General features: G+C 32.8%; 2 protein-coding genes across 3 annotated transcripts in view; one reads left to right on the top strand and one right to left on the bottom strand.

The window, feature by feature from the left end:
* The window catches only part of LOC107439657 (arrestin domain-containing protein 2), a 230,078-nt gene that overhangs the window by 99,418 nt on the left and 111,193 nt on the right, over positions 1–19,467 (top strand). The window lies entirely within an intron of this gene.
* The window catches only part of LOC107449452 (uncharacterized), a 47,219-nt gene that overhangs the window by 9,664 nt on the left and 18,088 nt on the right, over positions 1–19,467 (bottom strand). For both annotated transcript variants that reach the window (XM_087152675.1, XM_016064983.4), the window contains exon 2: positions 4,953–5,082. In XM_087152675.1, the coding sequence (XP_087008801.1) occupies positions 4,953–5,082 (130 nt within the window). The remainder of the gene's footprint in view (positions 1–4,952; positions 5,083–19,467) is intronic.

Raw genomic sequence — 19,467 nt, 5'->3', positions numbered from 1 at the left:
GTTACTTTTCTCAACAACTGAAATTTAGAATAGTGTGATTAAGAAAAATATGTGAACTGTTTGCAATTTCAAATTAATATTGAAATGTACAGGTAATTTTCTACAGTTAAAGTTTTCGGAACTTCAGTGTTCAAAAAAGTATACAAAAGCTAGACGTTAAGAACGTATCCAATGCGCGAGCAAAGCGAGCATCGGATTGCGAAGCAATCCGAAATGAACTGCGAAAGCAGTTCCGGGGGTTGGCGAGCGCCAGCGAGCAGGTGGCGAATCCTCCTAGTAATAATGATAATTTTTTAGCTAGTTTTTTAAGTTTCTAAACATAATAAACCAAATAAGCTAGTTTTTTCAAATTTTATATTAATATTAAAAAAAAAGTTGTAGAAACTAGTAGGATACCTTAAATAAACTCTTATTGTTAAAATGTAAAGAGGAAAATGGTGTAAAACCGGATAGCAAAGATTCGAAAATCTGTTGGAGCTAAACCGTTTGATCTAAAAATTAACAGATTCAATTCAGATATTCTTTTTTTAGTTTGTACAATATATCATTCGGGTACAAATCTTAATTTAATGAGAAATTTAGAAATACTAGAAATTCAGGGAAAAAGTAGCAGTCACTCCCGTAAAAGTAGCAGGTCTGCTGAACACCCGACCAAAATTTCTTTGAAAAAATAGTGTTTATCAACTAGTTTCTTTTTTTAAAAAAGAATTGTAGTGCATTTCTTTATAACTGTATTAAACTAAATTTTTGTATAAAGGGTCTTAAACTTTAAAAAATATAAAAATAAGGCTTTTTTTCTTTGAGGAAGAGGTACGAAACAAATTTTATTCTGGATCCCATAAGAGTCTTGGTTCAGCTTTGGGCTTTAGTTATCTTCTTCCTTCGCTGCACTGCTGCTGTTGTGGGTCCAGCATAGACTCATATCAAGGGGTGGGATAAAACCCAGTAGTACCCGATCTTACCCCGAGCACAGAGGTTATCGAAACGTCACAAAATCGTGCCATTGTTGAGCAGAATCCTTATTGTTCATTGAAGAATAAATCTTCAGTACACGCATAATAATCCGGACTAAAAATAAATTTTGTAGCTGTAATAACCAATAAATAGGGCACGCTTAAAAATAAGAAGAAAGCATTAAATAGTTTCAATAGCAAAACGAACTTATCTTCAAAGATGTTGTGAATTAATCAGCAACACGCCTGTATGGTACATCTTTCTTGACCAGCGAAGTGTATTTCAGAGTTTGTCAGTTTAAAAAAAGAACTAATTTCGACACTGTCGATATTCCCAGTCTTATCCCACTCTCCCACATATTCCATTAATTCACTGGTCCTCATATCTCGCTAAGTCACTCATATCTCGCTAAGTTACTCTTTTCCTTTAATACATCTTTGGTTCTTTTTTTCTTGACATGTACTCTGTTGATAGATCTTTCAAGGTGTGATATAGATTCATCATTATTATTAAAGTACACTTTGCACTTTAAAATAGTGTAAGACAGGATGGTTTTAAAAGTTAAGGGATGGTTCCTTCAAGCTCAGTCCCCCTCAAATGCTCAAAAGGATTGAGATTCTTCGGATTGTGTGGCCCCCATATCAACAAAATCATATTTCCCTAACCAATTCTTTTCAGCTACAGCAGAATGACAGGACTCAATTGTTTCTGATGAAAATATCCCTATCCATTGGATTTATCCACATTACAGATACGAAGATAAACAACAGTAGACGACTGCGAATAACAAAGTAAGAGTCCATTATACCGAAACCATCTCTCTTCTTTATAGAATGAAGAGTGGCCTGAAATGTAATTGTGAACACTAAGTGCTGACACTAGCTATGCGGGCTGCGATAAAAGGATGATAATGATGACCAAGCAGATGTCTAGTCCAACTATTATGTTTCTGAAGAAGACGCGCAATTCATGCTTCGATAGTAAATGGATAGTAATCGATTTCCCGGAGCTTTAACTAAATACTCATCAATATTTAGAAATGTTTAAAAAAAATCAGACAGTCAAACAAATCAAGGTGTCCCGGTAAAATTTCTCGCCCAGACATCCTATTAAAGGACAATGCTGCACCAGAGAAACTCAAGTCAGCAAAGGAATATAAATTTAATTTATAAATTTAACTGAAAAGTCCCAAGTGATCCACTGTAAGTATGCCCCCCAGTAACTTTCACATCTTCTGCATATATGCTCAAAAATAAATAATGCGGGGACTAACTACTGTTCTAAACGGACTATTAAATCAAGAAATGCATGGCTACAGTACAACAATGTGATCTCGTAAGCACATTACCACGCTCTCAAAACGATGGTCCAAAATCATTAATGAACTACAATAACACCTAGCGGCAACAATGAGACGCGAAAGCTCATTTGCATAAAACTGTCAGGTGGTCATAATAAAGTAGCCATTCAGAGCCCTGAAATGCTCTCTATCTGCCCAAGCGTCTCTTTTGTAATGTTCAACAATCTGGAGTTATGCCAATTATACCATAAAAAAAATTATTAACTATGTCCAAAACAATTGCCCTGTTAGTTGTCGTGATTATGCCTGTATTTAAGTATGAAATCGCAATGTAACCGTATCACAATCACTTGAAATATCCCTAGTGTGCATATTTTCAAACATATCCAATGCATTGTTGGGAAAATATTAGCATCAATATTTCTAATATTTCATTTTTTCGAGCTCGCTGCAAACTCAAAAAAAAGTCCGACAACAAACCCATTCTAAAAGATGCAGATACTGTACACACATATATATATATATAAAAGCAAGCACAACAAAACAAATTAAAACTCTGGATGGCTCCGAATTTTCGGAGAGAAGCCATAAGAATTCCCGAAGTATTGGGAGTAAGAGAAAAAATCCCTCAAAATCGATAAAAACTCCCTTTCAAAAGTTTAAGCTTTCTCTTAAAAATATTGCTCAGGATTTTTCCAGTTCTCATGTTCCCTGTGATTAATATTGACCGAGGGAAAAGTATTCCCTGAGTGAATACGAGAACTCTTTTTCTTATCAGCAACAAAAAAGTACGTGTCCTCAACAAAGAGATAGGACTTTGCCATTAAAGGACAGCGACATTTAGACAAGAGAGAGAGTGTGTTCCCGAATTTCGAGATTCAAGAGTAAAATTTTATATTTAACCATATTTTTTCTTCCTTATTTTCTAACGTCCCCCCTTTCGAGAAGAAAAAAAGAGGAAAGAACAAACTAAATCTTTTAAAGTATTGTCAAAAAGAGTATCGAGATTTATTTTCATGTGAAGTTTACTTACTCAGATATTTTTGTTTTTCTTCTTCGTCGGGAAAACAAACTATTTTAAAAAGATGGAATCCGATATGACAGTTTTTCTTTTAAAAAGTCTGTTACCGAATAAACATATTGTTGGATGTGTCTCAGTTCAGAATTTCATGTTTTCACTAACTCTAAAAGTTTCTTAGTTTCAAACAAATTTTTATAATTTATGCAAAAATGTTAAAGGAATGTACTGAAGAAGGCTCCAATAAAAGTCTCTTTTTTTTTCAAGAAGAGCTTTGTAAGCATTTTTTTTAAAAAATAATTTCAGATTTTTGGTTATATTTCTAATTATAAAATCTTTTTCATTGCATAAAATGAGAGAATCGCAAATTTAGTAGAATTTAAACGTTTAGTCCAATTTAAAGAATTTTAAATATTTAGTCCAATTAAAACAATTTGACGATTTCAATTTTATAATTCATTATTTTTGTTTCAATTCATGTGGCATGTTTAGAATTTTTAAACTTTTGTTTATGGTACTAGGCATGATAAAGCCATTCTGGTCTACTTAGTGTACCAGCCGTAAGCAAAGGGTTAATTCCAGAGAATTTGAACACATTAAAATTGTTTTTTTCCACTCACACAAATATTTACCTAAGACATTATCTCAAACCCATAAAGATAAAATAAAAGATAATGTACCGACTTTGGCGTTCCTAGTTTAGGCATCGAACGAAAATTATCCCGTTTCAGGCTCCGGAAAATAAAAGACTCACTTGGTTTTAATAAAAGACTCACGAGTTTAAGTTAGTGAATTCTTATTGGCTGATAACAAACTTGTAAGGCTTCAAAATAAATTTCGTAGGTTTCGTATTTTGGACTACAGATAATTAAATTTATTTACCAAATATGTGTTACATAGCTATATTGTAGTTGGCTACATAGTTGATATTTATGTGACGTTTAAAAGGTGCATATGTGAAGACGTGCGGCAGGTGTTCATTTTGACTCTCACGTCTTATTAGCGACGTACGTACTAGCTAGTCAATTATGGTGATCTCGAAATCGACAAGAGTTAACTGGAAGAGCTGCAGTGGCTATGGGAGCCCTCGCTTCTCAACCAGGTGACCGGGTTCGAATACCAGTAATGGCTCTCTATATACGAATTCCGCACCCGGCTCGCACCGACCACAATGATAACGTAAAATATCCTCAGTGGTAAACGGATCATGGGTTAGAGAACCCTTTCCGTCAGGGTTACCGCGGGACGTTTTCGTGGTTTTCCTCTCCACGTTACGCAAATGCGGGTTAGTTCCCTCCAAAAAGTCTTTTTCGAAGTCTAATTTCCCCTAATATTATTTAATCCTGGAGTTTTTTGGATTGGGTGCTAAATTACAAGGCTACGTAGTTGAACATTGGTAGGCATAAACTAAAAAATTAGGTCGGTTGCTCAAAGACTGTTATGAAATAAAATTACATTTCAAATGGAAATAATCAACACCCATTAGTTTTCGACGTCTGAATTGCAACAATTTTTTATCACCACCCGAAATGAGAACGCCTAAACCAAATCAAAACGAATTCAGCAATTTGATTTTTCTTTTCTTTTTAGAGATAGAGAGTGATTATCAATTATTACATAAAGGAATTTTCTGAGAACATAACCAAAGAACTAGTAAGAACGGTTTAAAAAAAAGCTTACTATTTGGAGGTGCGACAGAGGATGTCAACTTCTCGGTTGATCCTTGATCTCGGCTGATTTTTCGGGGGATCCTTGATGAAGCAGAAGGCCGCCAATTACGCTCAAAGCCTCCATTTGTGTGCTCATTATCCTATAAAATGTATGAAGTATTACTTTCTTAATCTTGACTCAATATTCAACGTTTTTTCTTTTGAGAGAGACTGTTCACCTATAGGAAATACAGTCGAAGAAAGATAGCAAAATCGACATACCAAAGTCTTTCTTTCATATTAAGCTCATTTTTATTCGAAAAAAAAAACTTTTCTATTGTATACTTAGTTCGTATTTTCTTTCATACTGAAGCTTCATAGTATGTTATTTTTACGAATTTACTGTTGTGAAGAATCAGAGGAAGGAAAATTTAAATTTAGTGTACAATTTTACTGCTGAGATTTTCAATTCACTGTAACTTTTTCGCTCTAATTACTAATCATCATTGCCAATGAAACTATTATAGGAGCATAAGATTAAAAAGTTAGATTTATTTTTCATTTTTAAAAGCAAAGCTCTTTAATAAATATTTTTGTTTACAATTCAAATAATTTCAGCATTTTTTTAACAAGGTCTTTTGTATGTAAAAACGCGAAACGCAATTGAAAAAAAATAGAGATATATTTTTATTCCGAAAAAAAAAATTGAAGAAATGACACAAATCTGAAAGAAATACTGAAAAATGTTTTTCAGAATTATTTTAGAATATGTCTATTCTTTATCTATTGGGTATAAATTGTTCGTCAAAATCAACCCTAAATTTATAATGCCTTCCCAAAGATTTGTTCTCAAAGATTTTGATTACCGTTTCTACAAAAGAGGTTGGAAGATTTCTCATTTACCCCACATGCACCTGTTATAATGGGTACATTTCGGTTGCCATGGCAATAGAGAACCTTTAGTTGATTGGCACAAAGGATTAATCACGGAGTTCGAACACAATGAAGAAACTATTCTTTTTGGTTGATGAGAACCTTTGTGAGATTATTTGCTCCTTCCAACAAATAACCACTGGAAAAAACCCAAGTGTTTGTAAAGAAATCTGGGATGAATTGTTTGCAAAGTTTTCATCCTAAAACAATTACTAAAATTATCTATCACATGCAATAGCTTTATTGAATCATGCAAATTTGTTAATGTTAATTGTCCATATATACGTATGTAGTTTCAAAACACATGACATTTCTCTTCACGAGTTGGCAACAAAGAACTGAAACAAACTGGGCAGAAATGAAAGGCTAAAAGCAATTTTCTGATACTCTCAAACAAACTATGCATTTAAATTTATCTTTTAAAACTGAAATTCCACCTCCATTTTCTCCCCCTAGATAGGTTTTTTATTTTTCTTATTTTTCAAAATTTTTCTTTGGATTTCATACAGTTCACGAGTTCATGATAGGATCTAAAACTATTGTTTCGCCAAGCAATAACATTTAAAACTGAGTTTATAGGGAAATTTCATGAACTAATTGTTCCAAATGTGTATGTAAATAAAATGTTTACAAATCAAAATAATTCCTATCTGGTTGTATAAATTGAATTTTTTATAACTTATTTACTCCTTTAAAAGAATTCATTAAAAAGAAATGTGTGGTTAGAAAGCGCATGCTGCTGCAATTATTTGCTGGGATACATGTAGCTTCATAAATGCAATTATGACAAAAAGTGGAAAACTGAGTGAATAACTTATCCGGAGAAGGAATCGGAAATTAAGCTTATGCGTGGATTTAACCACAAAACAGAAGAACGCGTGTGGATTCATTTGTCTGGCAAACAGCGCAAACGTAATCTTTTTTTTCTTCTTTTTCCTGCTGAAGTTTATCTGGATCACCGAAGTTTAAATGAAAGAAATATTTAAGATATTTATAAACATTGTTGGGGGAAAATACTTGATTGTACACTTAACCAGCACTAGCTATACAAAAATGACCATTTTCATGCAGCTAGTGCGTGCTAAACATGTAATAATTTTTTTTTATCTAGAATATATCAATACATTTAATCTTTCTAACATTTAAGTCTGAAATATTTCAATATGTAAACATTTAGCTTTCTTCGCGTTTGTCAGGATGTTTATTTTCTAATGCCAAAAATCGAAGTTCTCAGAGAAAGAGTGTAAAAACACAGGCAGCCAACCAAAAAGATTTTTAAAAACATCTTTCATTTGCTTTAAGGTTAATAAAACAGAAAATGCGCAGAAACAAAACAATATACAAAAATGGTCGATATTGACCGGATTTTGCGAGTAAAAGAAGACAAAAACATATTTAGTAGCAAAAAAAAATTTTTTTCTTCCAAAATCCATCGATCTTTCGTGAAGGCTCATCATTTTTGGCTTTCAAATACATTGTCTTGAATATTTATAAATGAAATACACTACCTGACTTAAAATATTAGACTGTCACCCATGCGAAAGTGGATCCGTTTATGATGTGGGTGCGCCGGCCAGGTGGCCGAGTGGTTAGCGTGTCTGACTGCGGAGCCAATGGCCGCGGGTTCGAATCCCGCTCTGGGCATGGATGTTTCTCTCTCTGTGTTGTCTTCTGTTGTTTGAATGAGTGAATGTGGCCCACCCTATAAACGAGTTTGTGGCAGTGTAGCGTGGGTAATGTTGCTCGCCTCCGTGACTTTGGTTCACTGGTGCCCACTGGGTAACGCTAAATGAGTAACAATTCCGACATCTTCTAAGGCGAAGAATAATGTTCAGTGCCTGCCATTTGAAGGAAGAAAAAAAGTCTCTCTTTCCCAATAGTTTTTTTTTTTTAGATTAAATTTTCCTTTATTTCCTAAAAAATGCGACAAATATTTTCAATTAAAAATAAATACTAATAAATTTTAATCATCTGGTCTCTTTCCCCCATGTTTTGAAATGCTACTGAAGTTAAATTATGATTAATTTTTTTTTCTAAAAAAAAAAAAGAAATTTGTTGAGCTAGGACAGAAAATGTTGAAATGAAAAATAGAGAAGTGAATGTTTTTAGGAAAATGCTACTGATTTATATCAGTCATTTTACTCTGTGATTAGTATAAGATGATTAGTGATGCCATTTTTGCTTCGTTTGTTGTAAAAAATAAATTCATAAAATAGAGAAACATGTTTAGTTTCTTTTAGAAAAATAAACAAATCATTGATTTAATATGCAAGCCATTATCATAGAAAGGTGCATTTCGGAGACAGATAGCTCTGAATTTTTGAAGATTCTGATAAACAACACTAGACTGTGTTAAGTAGTCAAAAAATAAGTTCAGTCTTGAAATCTTTTTAGTGTGGCACCTGTGCTTAGAGCACTTCTAGGACGGATTCGAGCACAGTAGTCTACCAAATCTGCCAGCACTCCAACTGTGATGGTCATCTGAAAGTTGATTCCTATGGTCACCTATCAAAACCTGGTGGAAAATCTGCCCCAAACCTGTTCATTCTGCCATCAAAAAATACAGTTACCACCATCAAATCAATATACAGGGTTGTTCATAATTCCCTCCGCCTGTAAAAGCCTTTTTTCTTTACTACAACTGGCTTCAGTGGTACATGTTACCGCCATCTACCGGTAACTGCTTAAATTAAAAATTGAATACTTTTGGAATAATTTCATATGTTCTTTCTTGCCATATTCATCTTCGTTCTTTTACAATAACGCTTCGAAACCCCAGAGGGAATTATGAATAACCCTGTATGTTTCAGGAAATAGTATACCACTCTGTAGTTTTGACCAGATATACTTTACCTGGGTTGTTAATAGTTTCACTTTCGATGTGGTTAAATATAGACAGTCTACTGTTTTAGTTTAAGTACTTTTTTTCATACTATGCAACGAAACAATTTTTAAATTACCTAATGTGGTTTTCTTGCAAAGTATCACATATGGGCATAATGTCATAAAATACGTTCTGTTTCATTTTTACAAAAATAAGCATTTTTTTTCCAGTTAAACAAATATTTAGTCACCCACAACCCGAGTAAAAAATTTTTAAAAAAAAGCTTGGAGGAAGAATTAATAAAAGAAAATAATTTTTACTTCAAGAAAATTTGAAGTTTAATTGCATGCCAAGATTGTGAAAGTTACCCCAATCAAAAGAAATCTAAAAAAAAAAAAAATAGCAAAAATAAAGAGATCATTATCGTGAGTTGCATTTTTATCTCGTACTACTTTCCCTTTCTAATTTAGAAGCATTTCTAATCGAATGTGTAATTACAGGGATGGAGGCAATTTCTAGGTTGAATGACTGAAATCTCCGGAGAAATAAGGTTTCTTCCACTTTTTTTCCACAAGTTCAAATCCAACACTCTTATAGAACTACTTTTTATCTTTTTTAGTGTCTCCGATTTTATTAAACAAACGATTTCGTGATGTCAAAAAAAGTTATGTGTTTCTTAAAGAAGAAAATAACATACGCTTTCTTCAAATTTTTTTTTCTCAATATTTTCATTAATATATTTTTTTTGCTTAATTACTTATGTCTTTTTTACATAAAAGGAATGTCTAGTTTATTTAAAAAAATCGAAAAGTGAATCACTAAATTGAATGTCAAACGTGCATCTCTTTAGTTTCATATTTGACATTTTTATTCACATTATTCGTCATGATTTTATAATTTTTTTTTAAACTTTTTAATCTCGTGACGTCAGATATTATTTCTTGGCCTTGCTGCAGCTTTAGTATCAGAAACCTCACTTTAGTTTGACTCTTATTAATTAGTTTATACATTCTTATTATAATAATCTTATAATTATAATATTCTTCTCATTATAATATTCTTCTTATTAAAATATTCTGATTTAAATATTCTTCTTATTAAAATATTCTTGTTGAAATATTCTTCTTGTTAAAATATTCTTCATATTAAAATATTCTTATTATTACAATAATCTTATTATTCGTATTAATCAGCCTTTTGCGCTATAATATTTTAAGGTCACTACTTACCAAGGATGAAAAGAATAAGTTCGAGTTCATACAATATTTTAAACAATGGATAAAATAGACAAATTTTGATATGAACCTAAAAATTTCTACTACTCGTATGAACACCTTAAGTCTTTTTTTTTCAAACCAAGAAATACGAAATATCACAAAAGTTATAAAATTAGACAATAAATATTGATCTATTTTCAAAATTTTTTATTAGAAATGATGATGTGATTTGTTTTATTAAACTAGGAGTCCAGCTCGATGGAATCTTACTCAGTTGTCTCCTCCTTGTCGTATGATCTGTTGTCTTTCCTAATTAAATAACACCTACTAAATGAGCGCTAAATATATCGTTTTTGATAAGGGTCTTAAAAATATATCGTGAAGAAGGTGATTACGAAATACTTGTATAAAGTTTGGGATTTGTGGGTTGAAACAAAAAAAAAAATTCCTCTCCGAAAATGTGATCTCCACACAAGTTGTTACTTATACCACTTGTCAATACCAGCAAGCCTGCTTCGAATTTAAGGAAGAATGCTCGCGTTTCTCGTTTTTTTAGTGGCGTCATCTATTACCAAGAATAATATTTTGCCACACACACGTCAGAGCCCGTTTTACAGGGAGGACCCATTCATTCATCTGCAGATCATAATTTTGACCTGAAACAGAGAACTTCCAATTCAGTATGCCCAGAGATATTCTATTTCACAACCGTCATTGAACAGCCAGTCCAATTTTTGGGTTTACGACTACTAATGTTCAACTCTGCAGCCTTGTAATTTTAAACCCAACCCAGAACACAAGGGAACTCTGGATTGGGAGCCTTAATCGAAGACTTTTTGGTGGAACTAAACCTCATTTGCTTTCCACGGAGGGGAAAATCATGAAAACCTCCCACAGTTAGCCCGACGGCTGGGGGACTGGCTCTTAATAAATAGTCACGTACTCAGAGATTTTATTGGGGAAGCATTCAGTGTTCGATGTGGCCATGAACAGCAAGCATTCATGTTAATTCGACAGATTTATCACCACGATGGGGATATATTAAAAAATGTGGTTTATGTGAATGCCTCTGTGCACACGATCGCAGTGCAAACAAACATTGCAACAACCATTTCTGACATCAAAATTACGTGTTCCAAAATCTGATAAAAGCGAACATATTTGATTTTCTCGAGAAAAGGAAGGTGGATATTTATTGCACTACCTCATGATTATCGCCAACATTTATCAAACTATCAAATAAAAGTTTTAAGTTTAGTAAAAGCTAACAAAATACTTAATTCGCCTTTCATTTAAATTCAATACAACAATCATTTTAATCATTTTCAGAACCAAATATTATTACTTATATTAACATAACGAGGCAGTTAAAATACATCGTTTCATCCATAAATAAACAAAAAAATGTCATAACTCTCTTGCCACTAATTTAATTTTAATAGGAGGCTTCGAGACTAACGGCAAGATGGTGGCTATGTGGTCGGTATTGCTCATCAGCCGTCTTTGCCTCTTAGGCAAGGTGGTACACATCGAACTGAAACTGGATGGTTTTCAAGCCACCCAGAGGACAATACTCCTGTTCTTCATACAATGATAACTGAAGAACTAAATTGAGTTAGTGTGTAAAAGATTCTTTTAAAAAAACAGTTTGCCATCGAAACTTGAACAATAAACAAGAATGATATGATTAAGAACTACAAATCCTGTTTGATTGCCAAAAGATACTCAGAAATTGGGAAAACACCCCCAAGTTACTTCCACCAAGAATTTATTTGTTATGATTTTGATACCCGGCTTCTACAATAGCGATTCTTCAGAGTTTAATAACGTATTTGTTAAGACCTAAACAATTAACCTGATACCCCTATTCTGCATGCATTTTTTTCCATTTCCTTTTTGACAAGTTTTCTAAGAACATATTTTTAACAAGGATTAAAAGCGCTTTGCATTAATCAATTAAAAATTATCGCTCTGAACATTTTTCAAAGCTTCTTGACTTTCCAACAGATGAATAAGTCGTCGTTCGATAAATTTCAAATGATTCCAGTAAATTCCTAAATCAATAAATTATATTGAACAATTTCAATTCAATTAACATACGTCAGAAATTAGCGATTACGCAATGCATATTCCCAATTTATTCCTCAATTTGTAAATGAAATGAAGTCTTATTAAATAAACTGGCTGGAGGCAATTAGTTTTAAATGTTTTTGAAATATTTTAAGAAGAAAATTGTTAAATTTATTCTTACTCGTGCCTTCAACAACGCAAATTAATGAACGACGAGGGTCTTATTAATTACTCCTAATCCCAAACTGTTTACATCGCCTGCGTTCGAATTCAAAGGGACGCGATATTGGATCGATGTGTTACGTACTGCTCGTTTATCGATTCGTAAACTAGGCTGTTGAGAAGTTTTGCCAAGTAGTTATAATGGGTTTTTCCTGCTCATTCATGGCAAAATTAAACTTTTCCATTAACTGCGTTGCAAGAGATTTTTCATTTCTTGAACTCGGTCAACATAAGTCGTCGTTTCAAGAACATTGATCATTTTTTTTTTAATATTTTGATATTTTGTTTATTCGTAACTGCTGCGTTTTTACTCTGTTTATAAGCGTAAACAAATTTTTGCAACATTTACTGTAACTTAGTAGCTTGTAAGTTGTTTTAACATGAAATATTTTTGTGCAGTTTGTTTTGAGCTAAGTATGTTACATAATTCAAAAAAAATATATATATAGCCATACGCTGTTATTTGTAAGATTTTATAATTCAAAAAGTCTGTGCTTTTATTATTTAGAACAAGCAACCTTTGGCGAACAGCTTTTTATTGTACATATAAGCTTTAATGGTAACTGTAGTGTGTCTACCACTACAAAATTACAATTCACTAGTATATAAGACATGTTTACTCTATTCTAAGTTAGGGTACCTTTTCATAGGTGAAGGTTAACATTGTAGATATCTACTATCCCCACATTGGCTTTTACTTCTACAGATGGTTCACATTGAACAGTTGATTTGCTACTTGTGACTGCAACATTATCCACCTCCTCGCTCTGTTGCTACTCAGTCTCGATCGCACACAACGTGCAACGTATTCACTCGACTGCTAAAGGCAACACAGAAGCAAAAACGACAGTGAACTTAATACAGGTCTTCTCACAAAACTGCATTGAATCAACTAGTGATATCCCTTAATCGAATTCTATCACAGCTATAATTCTGGTGAGGGAGTACTGTAGTGTCTGTCACTACAAAAATTACAATTCAATAGTATATAAGACGTGTTAACTCTACTCTATGTTGAGGTACCTTTTCATAGATGAAGGTTGACATGGTCGATAAATATATCCCCACAGTAACCAAGCCGAAAACCCAGTATAACTGTATTTAAATATTCTATTTCTTCAATACCTTCTCCAATCCTAACAACTTAGTTAATTTTAAACGCTACATTAACCACGTTTTTTCATCGTCTAGTTGTTGCCGTCGGCTTTTGCCCACGTTAGTACTTTGATTTCAATTTTAACTATTTTTAAGCGATTGAATTTTAGTAACAATTTAAAATCTGTCCGGCATCCATTAAATCGCACACTGAATTTTAATAATGACCCATACGTGAAATTCATAATGAAATTAAATGCAATTTTATTTTCCATTTTTAAATTGTAAAACGGTTACTAAATATGTATATCACAAAATGTTGGGTAACAAGGTAATATCATAATACTGATTTACATTTAAAAAAAACTACTTGTAATACAGATTATTGTGGCTTAACCCTTTGATGTAGAATTTTTAGTAAACATATTTTTCATACTTTTTTCTTTGTTCAATATTTTATATGAATTTAGACCAAAGTAAGTGAAAAATATTATACTCAGTATTTTTTTAATTTATGGTTATGAAATACAGCATGAAACTTCAATGTCTTTTTCTGAGTTAAAGGTAAAATCTTACAGACACGGCTTACTTCCAAACAATTATTTTTTGGAAATTTGCATGTATTCGCAGTTACTTAGATCCAAGAGAAACAGTTATTCATCAATGAAATTTCTTTTATCTGCAAAATCAATTATTGATAAATTTTTGAATGAGGGTGAAAAAAAATTCAAATTATTTTCTTTTTTCCTTTACTTTTTAGTATAAATATAATTCCGATAATTTCACAAGACTTTTTTTAGTAACTATTAGACTGTATTTCATGATAAAAGAAAGACAAAATATATTTTTGCTTTTAATTAAAGAGTCAAGAAATATTTATAAAATGGACATCGGTCTGCGTCAAATTGCTAAATAACAGCACTTCTTTACCTTATTATTTTAAAAAAACCATTACGTTTAAAAATAGATAAGTAGAAATCTTTCAAATACCCTTCAGTTTAAAATCTCACCCGTAATATTAACGCCATTTACCAAAATTTTAAACGTTAAAGAGCTTTTGTAACGTCCGCCTGGAACATTTCTACAACATTACAGCCTGTAGTATTTCGAATACCTTAGAATTCAAATTGTCCTGTCTGAAATTCCCTCCGCGGTACTTCAATCACTGCTTTTACAATACTTGAGGTCATTTCAACCTAATCGCCGCTGTGCAACTGAAAACAGAACGCACCCTTAATTGAGCAGTGTAACGGACGAACATTCGAGCAAGCACTAATTTTCCCTCTTCGTATTAATTTTAATAAAACTCAAATCATGAAGAGTTCGGCACTTAAAACTGTGGACTGTAATCCCCAGCACGCTTTAAAAATACCGCGTTATACAAATGAGATGGTAAGGAAATGGGCGTTTAATACTTGACGGGGCGTTGCCGCAGAGAGAATACGTAATTTTTAAAAACGCACGCGAGTCGGTAAAGGTTAAATCACTGAATTATTCATCCGCGGCTTCGGTAGAAAGCTCTAGAACACGAAGAATTAACTTTTCTAATGCGAAAAATTAGTGAACACATTTTTGAGAAGTAAGAGTATGTCAAGTTATAATTTAATCGACTAAAGATGCTTGATTGATAAAGGAATTCTAAATTTAATTTTCATAAAAAGGGTAATAATTTGTAAAAGTTTTCGCTTAAAATTCAAAACAGGGCTTTCAGGCCCTCTTTACTTTCTAAGAAATAAAGTGTTAGTATAATCTCGACTAAATTGCGTGATCTAAACGTGCACAAGATTCGATGAGCATTACGATTGATTTGTTTACCTACGCCATACTGCCACTAGAGTTGCACTAATAGTTTGTTGGAGACTATCTAAGGCCTCCCAGAGGCAACTTTTCACTTTTACGGAATAATGCAATCTCTCATTAAAATACCAAGGAAACAAGTTGAGGTAGTTTGGTAGGTATTTTATTTACGTGACACTAGAGCTGTGCAATGGGCTATTGGCGACGGTCTGAGAAACATCCGTGAGAAGGATTCAAAGACGTTCCATCGCAGTTTCGATCCTCTGCAGAACGGATGGCTCCCCTGCTGTGGGACCCCGATGAGTGATATCGAGAAATTTAGGGTAGAACAGTTCAACGAGAACCGATACCGAGTACCCTCGGTCCCTACGCAGGCTTATCAAAGTGGTCACCCACCACTTGCTGACCGCAACCAGTGATACTTGACTTCGTTCTTCTACTGGGAACCGTGTCTTTGCGATCAGTCTACTGCGGGACGGAAAAAAATTGAATGATAAGGTTTCATGCATTCTAAGTGAACGCAAAACCGATTAACTTTCTCGTTAAGGTATTTCCTCGAGCCCCGTAAAAAATTGTTCTGGCTTGCACCAATTTGAATGTCAGAAGGTAAGAAACCCTACTGAGTTTAGGGTGAAGAATGTGTCGTTATGTGGAAAAGTTTTTTTCTTATAGCAGCGGGCAGCCTAATATTCATTCTTAGAAAAACAAAAAATAATTATGATCTGAAGATAACACTGGCGTATTCGTGGACAACACACCAAAAATTTGAAAGGAAGAAACAGATGGGAAGAAATTCGGGGGCAACTCTTCCTTATCGTTCACGTAATTGTTTAGCTCTGAAATCTACATCAGACTTGATTCCGAACCACTTAAGAGAGAGAACATTTTACGGTGTTTAGAGGAAATCTCAAAATATCCCACTAATAAAGGAAAATTTTTATCAAACTCTTCTTCGTTGCTTTGCATTTGAGACGAGTACAATGGTAATAAAATATATAAAAATTTTAAACTACATTTTTTCAAGTAGACTGAAAAAAAAATTAAGCTTGTTTCAGCAAAACCATACGCAAAAAATGTTGAGTGCACCACTTTCGAAAGAGGTGAAAAAAATGTTCTTAAAGATGACTCGAAAAAATTAATTACTTAAAGATGACACATTCTGCGGTTCTCGTTTGACAAAAAAGAGATATTTTCCGTTTTAATCCACTCAAGAAACGTACGTTTAAAATGTTGCATAATTTTATTTTTTTAGTAATACTAGGGGGCTAGGCCCCCTTGTCCGCTGAGGCTCACCAACCCGGCATGAAACAGTTGAAATTATTCAACTAAAAATATATGTACTAAAAAAGAACACTTGTGCCGCCACTTCCCACGTCCAAATATTTCCCTTTATGATACATACTATTAAGATCTATTCGTGATCATAAATTATTAATCTATGCACAGTGGGCCAGCATCCTTGGTTTCGTGGCCAAAATAAGTATTTCGATAAAATTTGTTTCAAAATTTGGGGGCTTTTATTTAGGGGTTTTTATGTGCAGGTAAATTGAATTCATAGTTGAAATTCTGAAATTCACTAAAAATTCCCAAAGAAACAAAATGGCGACTGAAATATGGCGAGCAAAAATAAAAATAATAATATAGTACGTTTAAATAATTAAATGTAGCAATGAATATAATAATTTTCGTAATTTTATATTATGAAAAGTAAATTATATTTCCGAAGTAGTATTACAAAATAATGCGAAAACATGAAAAAAAAAAACATACTTTTCGTTTTTCGGTACATTTAGTTCACCTTTGCAATACGGGCAAAGTGGTGCAGGTTTTTTCGAAAGAAGAAACATCAAAGAAAACAAAAAAAAAGTTTAGCTAATTACCTTGTGGAACTTTTTGGAACTAAGATTCGAAAGTCATTCAAATATTGTAAAATGTCAAATGATAAGATATAAACTATAAGTTTGTCAAGAGTATTAACTAATCCAACAAATTGAAAAATTGTACTATAATTTCAGACTAATTACTCTGATAAAAATGCAACAATAAGGAAAAATTTCTATATATATTTTTGAAGTAAAAATTTAAAAGATACATTAAAAAAAATTTTTTTTAACATATTTTTCATTACATTGTACTCTCGTAGGTTCAAAAAGTAAATTATAATGTTTTGAATGATAATCAATACTTAATTTGGGCTATATTAAAACTGCCTACACATATTTTAGTTGAAAATTTAATTTTTGACTTTTGGCCAAAGATCATGGTCTTCTGGCCCACAGTGCTATGTAAAGATTTTTTTTAAATAAACGCGTAGCATTTAAAATTAAAAGCGTATTGTTATAACAAATTTAGAGATTTTACAACTGTAATTTAATATTTCTACTTACCAAACGAACCAGGGCTCGAAAAACCGTCCATCCTCAGCGGTCAGAAATTCCCCGCGAACAACGAATTTCTCGAATCAGACGTCCGCGCGGACGGCCATTTTCCTGTTAATGTTCGTGATACATTTTCAATTTTTGTTATCTTTCAAGAGTCTAGCGCCTCACTTTTAAAATGACTCTCTAATCTAGAAATACAGCAACATACTGCGTATGGTGGAATTGGTGTTTTCTCTGTCTGGGAGTACTGCAGCGGTTGAAAGGGACTTTTCAGCAATGAACTTACAAAAAAACACACATTACGAAGAGACTCACACATAAACAACACACATAAACAAGAAGCGTTAAACGCAATTATGAACATCTGCCTAAATGGAAAACCTCTTTCAGATTTCTGTGCAGAAACCTCTGTAAATCATTGGCTTGATTGTGGAACTGGCAAACGTCATATTTGATTCATTTAAAAAACGCTGTTACCTCGGATAAATTGGCATTCCAAATAACTTGACCTTTGTCTTTTAAATTATTTCATAAAAGAAATAAATTATTTCATAAAAAAATACTAGGTCTTACTATTAGTAACCTAGTATTTCTTTTATAACCGTATAATGTAATCCTAGTAACTACTAATTCATTGTGCATTTCATATAAATGTTTGTAATAAATAAGAGAAAATTATATTTTTATTTATTTAGACGCTACGGGTTAGTTTCAAAGGAGAACGGGTAACATTGTTGGACGAGCCGTCCTCGGGGACGGGTAAAATTTCTGAGTTTTTTCGAGTCCTGAAACGAACGGATGTATGTTTCAAATACAATTCCTGGATCCATCACTTTGTGCATGAAGCTGAAAGTTAATTTCTTAATCATTTAACGAATCTCTATAACCGTTATTCATAATAGTATAATAATGTAATTTGCACCAAAAAAATAGTTGTAAAACGGGTAATAAGATCTGACACCAAATTAAATAACTTTATTTTAAAATATTTTTTTATCGTGTCTATGGACAATTAAATGTGCCTCGTGTGCCCCCAAAACTGCTTCCGCAAGCTCCAATCCATCATTACTGTAGAGCAGGGTTTCTTAACCTGTGGTTCATGAACCCCTAAGGGGTCCATGAGTTATATTTTGGGGGTCCGCTGACAACTCCTAATTTTTAAAACGTTTGGAAGCCTATACCCATTGCTTGTAAATCGAACTATGGCAGCTATAATTCCGTTTGCTACAGTGTATCTTTGCGAAGCAGGATTTTCCACAATTGTGACAATAAAAACATAACATCGAAATCGATTGAATGTTGAACATGATATACATGTTGCTCTGTCGAAAACCATTCCCCAATTAAATTTATTAATTAAGGAAAAGCAGCAGCAACCTTCACATTAAAAATTTTAATTTTAAAAATTTTGCATACTATTAAAATAATAAAATTAAACGTTTTCTAGTAATTGATGTTTCTTGCAATTATTTTATTTCACAGGGGGGTGGTCCGTGACTTCTTAATAAATTTTAAAAGGGGTCCATTATATCAAAAAGGTTAAGAAACACTGCTGTAGAGGATCTCACGAAGTTCTAAAGCCAGTGGCACCATACCCAGTTGTAAAACATATGGTGTGAGGGCTGGGCACTCGAGAATGTGATCCGGTGTAAGTTGGATATCGGTGAAGTTCTTGCAGGGAATATAAGCTCTTATTTATTTTAAAATATAACGTAGAATTATGTTATTCTAACAATAATAATAATTTTAAAGAAAACAATCCTCCCAAACTCTTAATTTAGAAATCAAACAAAATCTAAAACGTTATAATAACAGTACAGGCAAATACCTTGATATTTACACTAGATTGCCAAATGAAATCATTTTGACTGCGTTTTAATTTCAATTAGAAAAACGATGTATATAATACACGATCTTAACATTTTATGACTTTCTGTACAACAGATAATTTTTTTATTTTTTATATTTACTTGTATATATAGATAGATATGTATTATAACTTGTTAT

The sequence above is a fragment of the Parasteatoda tepidariorum genome, chromosome 10, assembly GCF_982258835.1.
Source record: "Parasteatoda tepidariorum strain Cologne lab strain chromosome 10, Ptep-v5.0, whole genome shotgun sequence".
Classification (NCBI taxonomy): Eukaryota; Metazoa; Arthropoda; class Arachnida; order Araneae; family Theridiidae; genus Parasteatoda; species Parasteatoda tepidariorum.
Note: the sequence above shows the minus strand (reverse complement) of the source record. Positions and strands in the feature narration are given on the sequence as shown.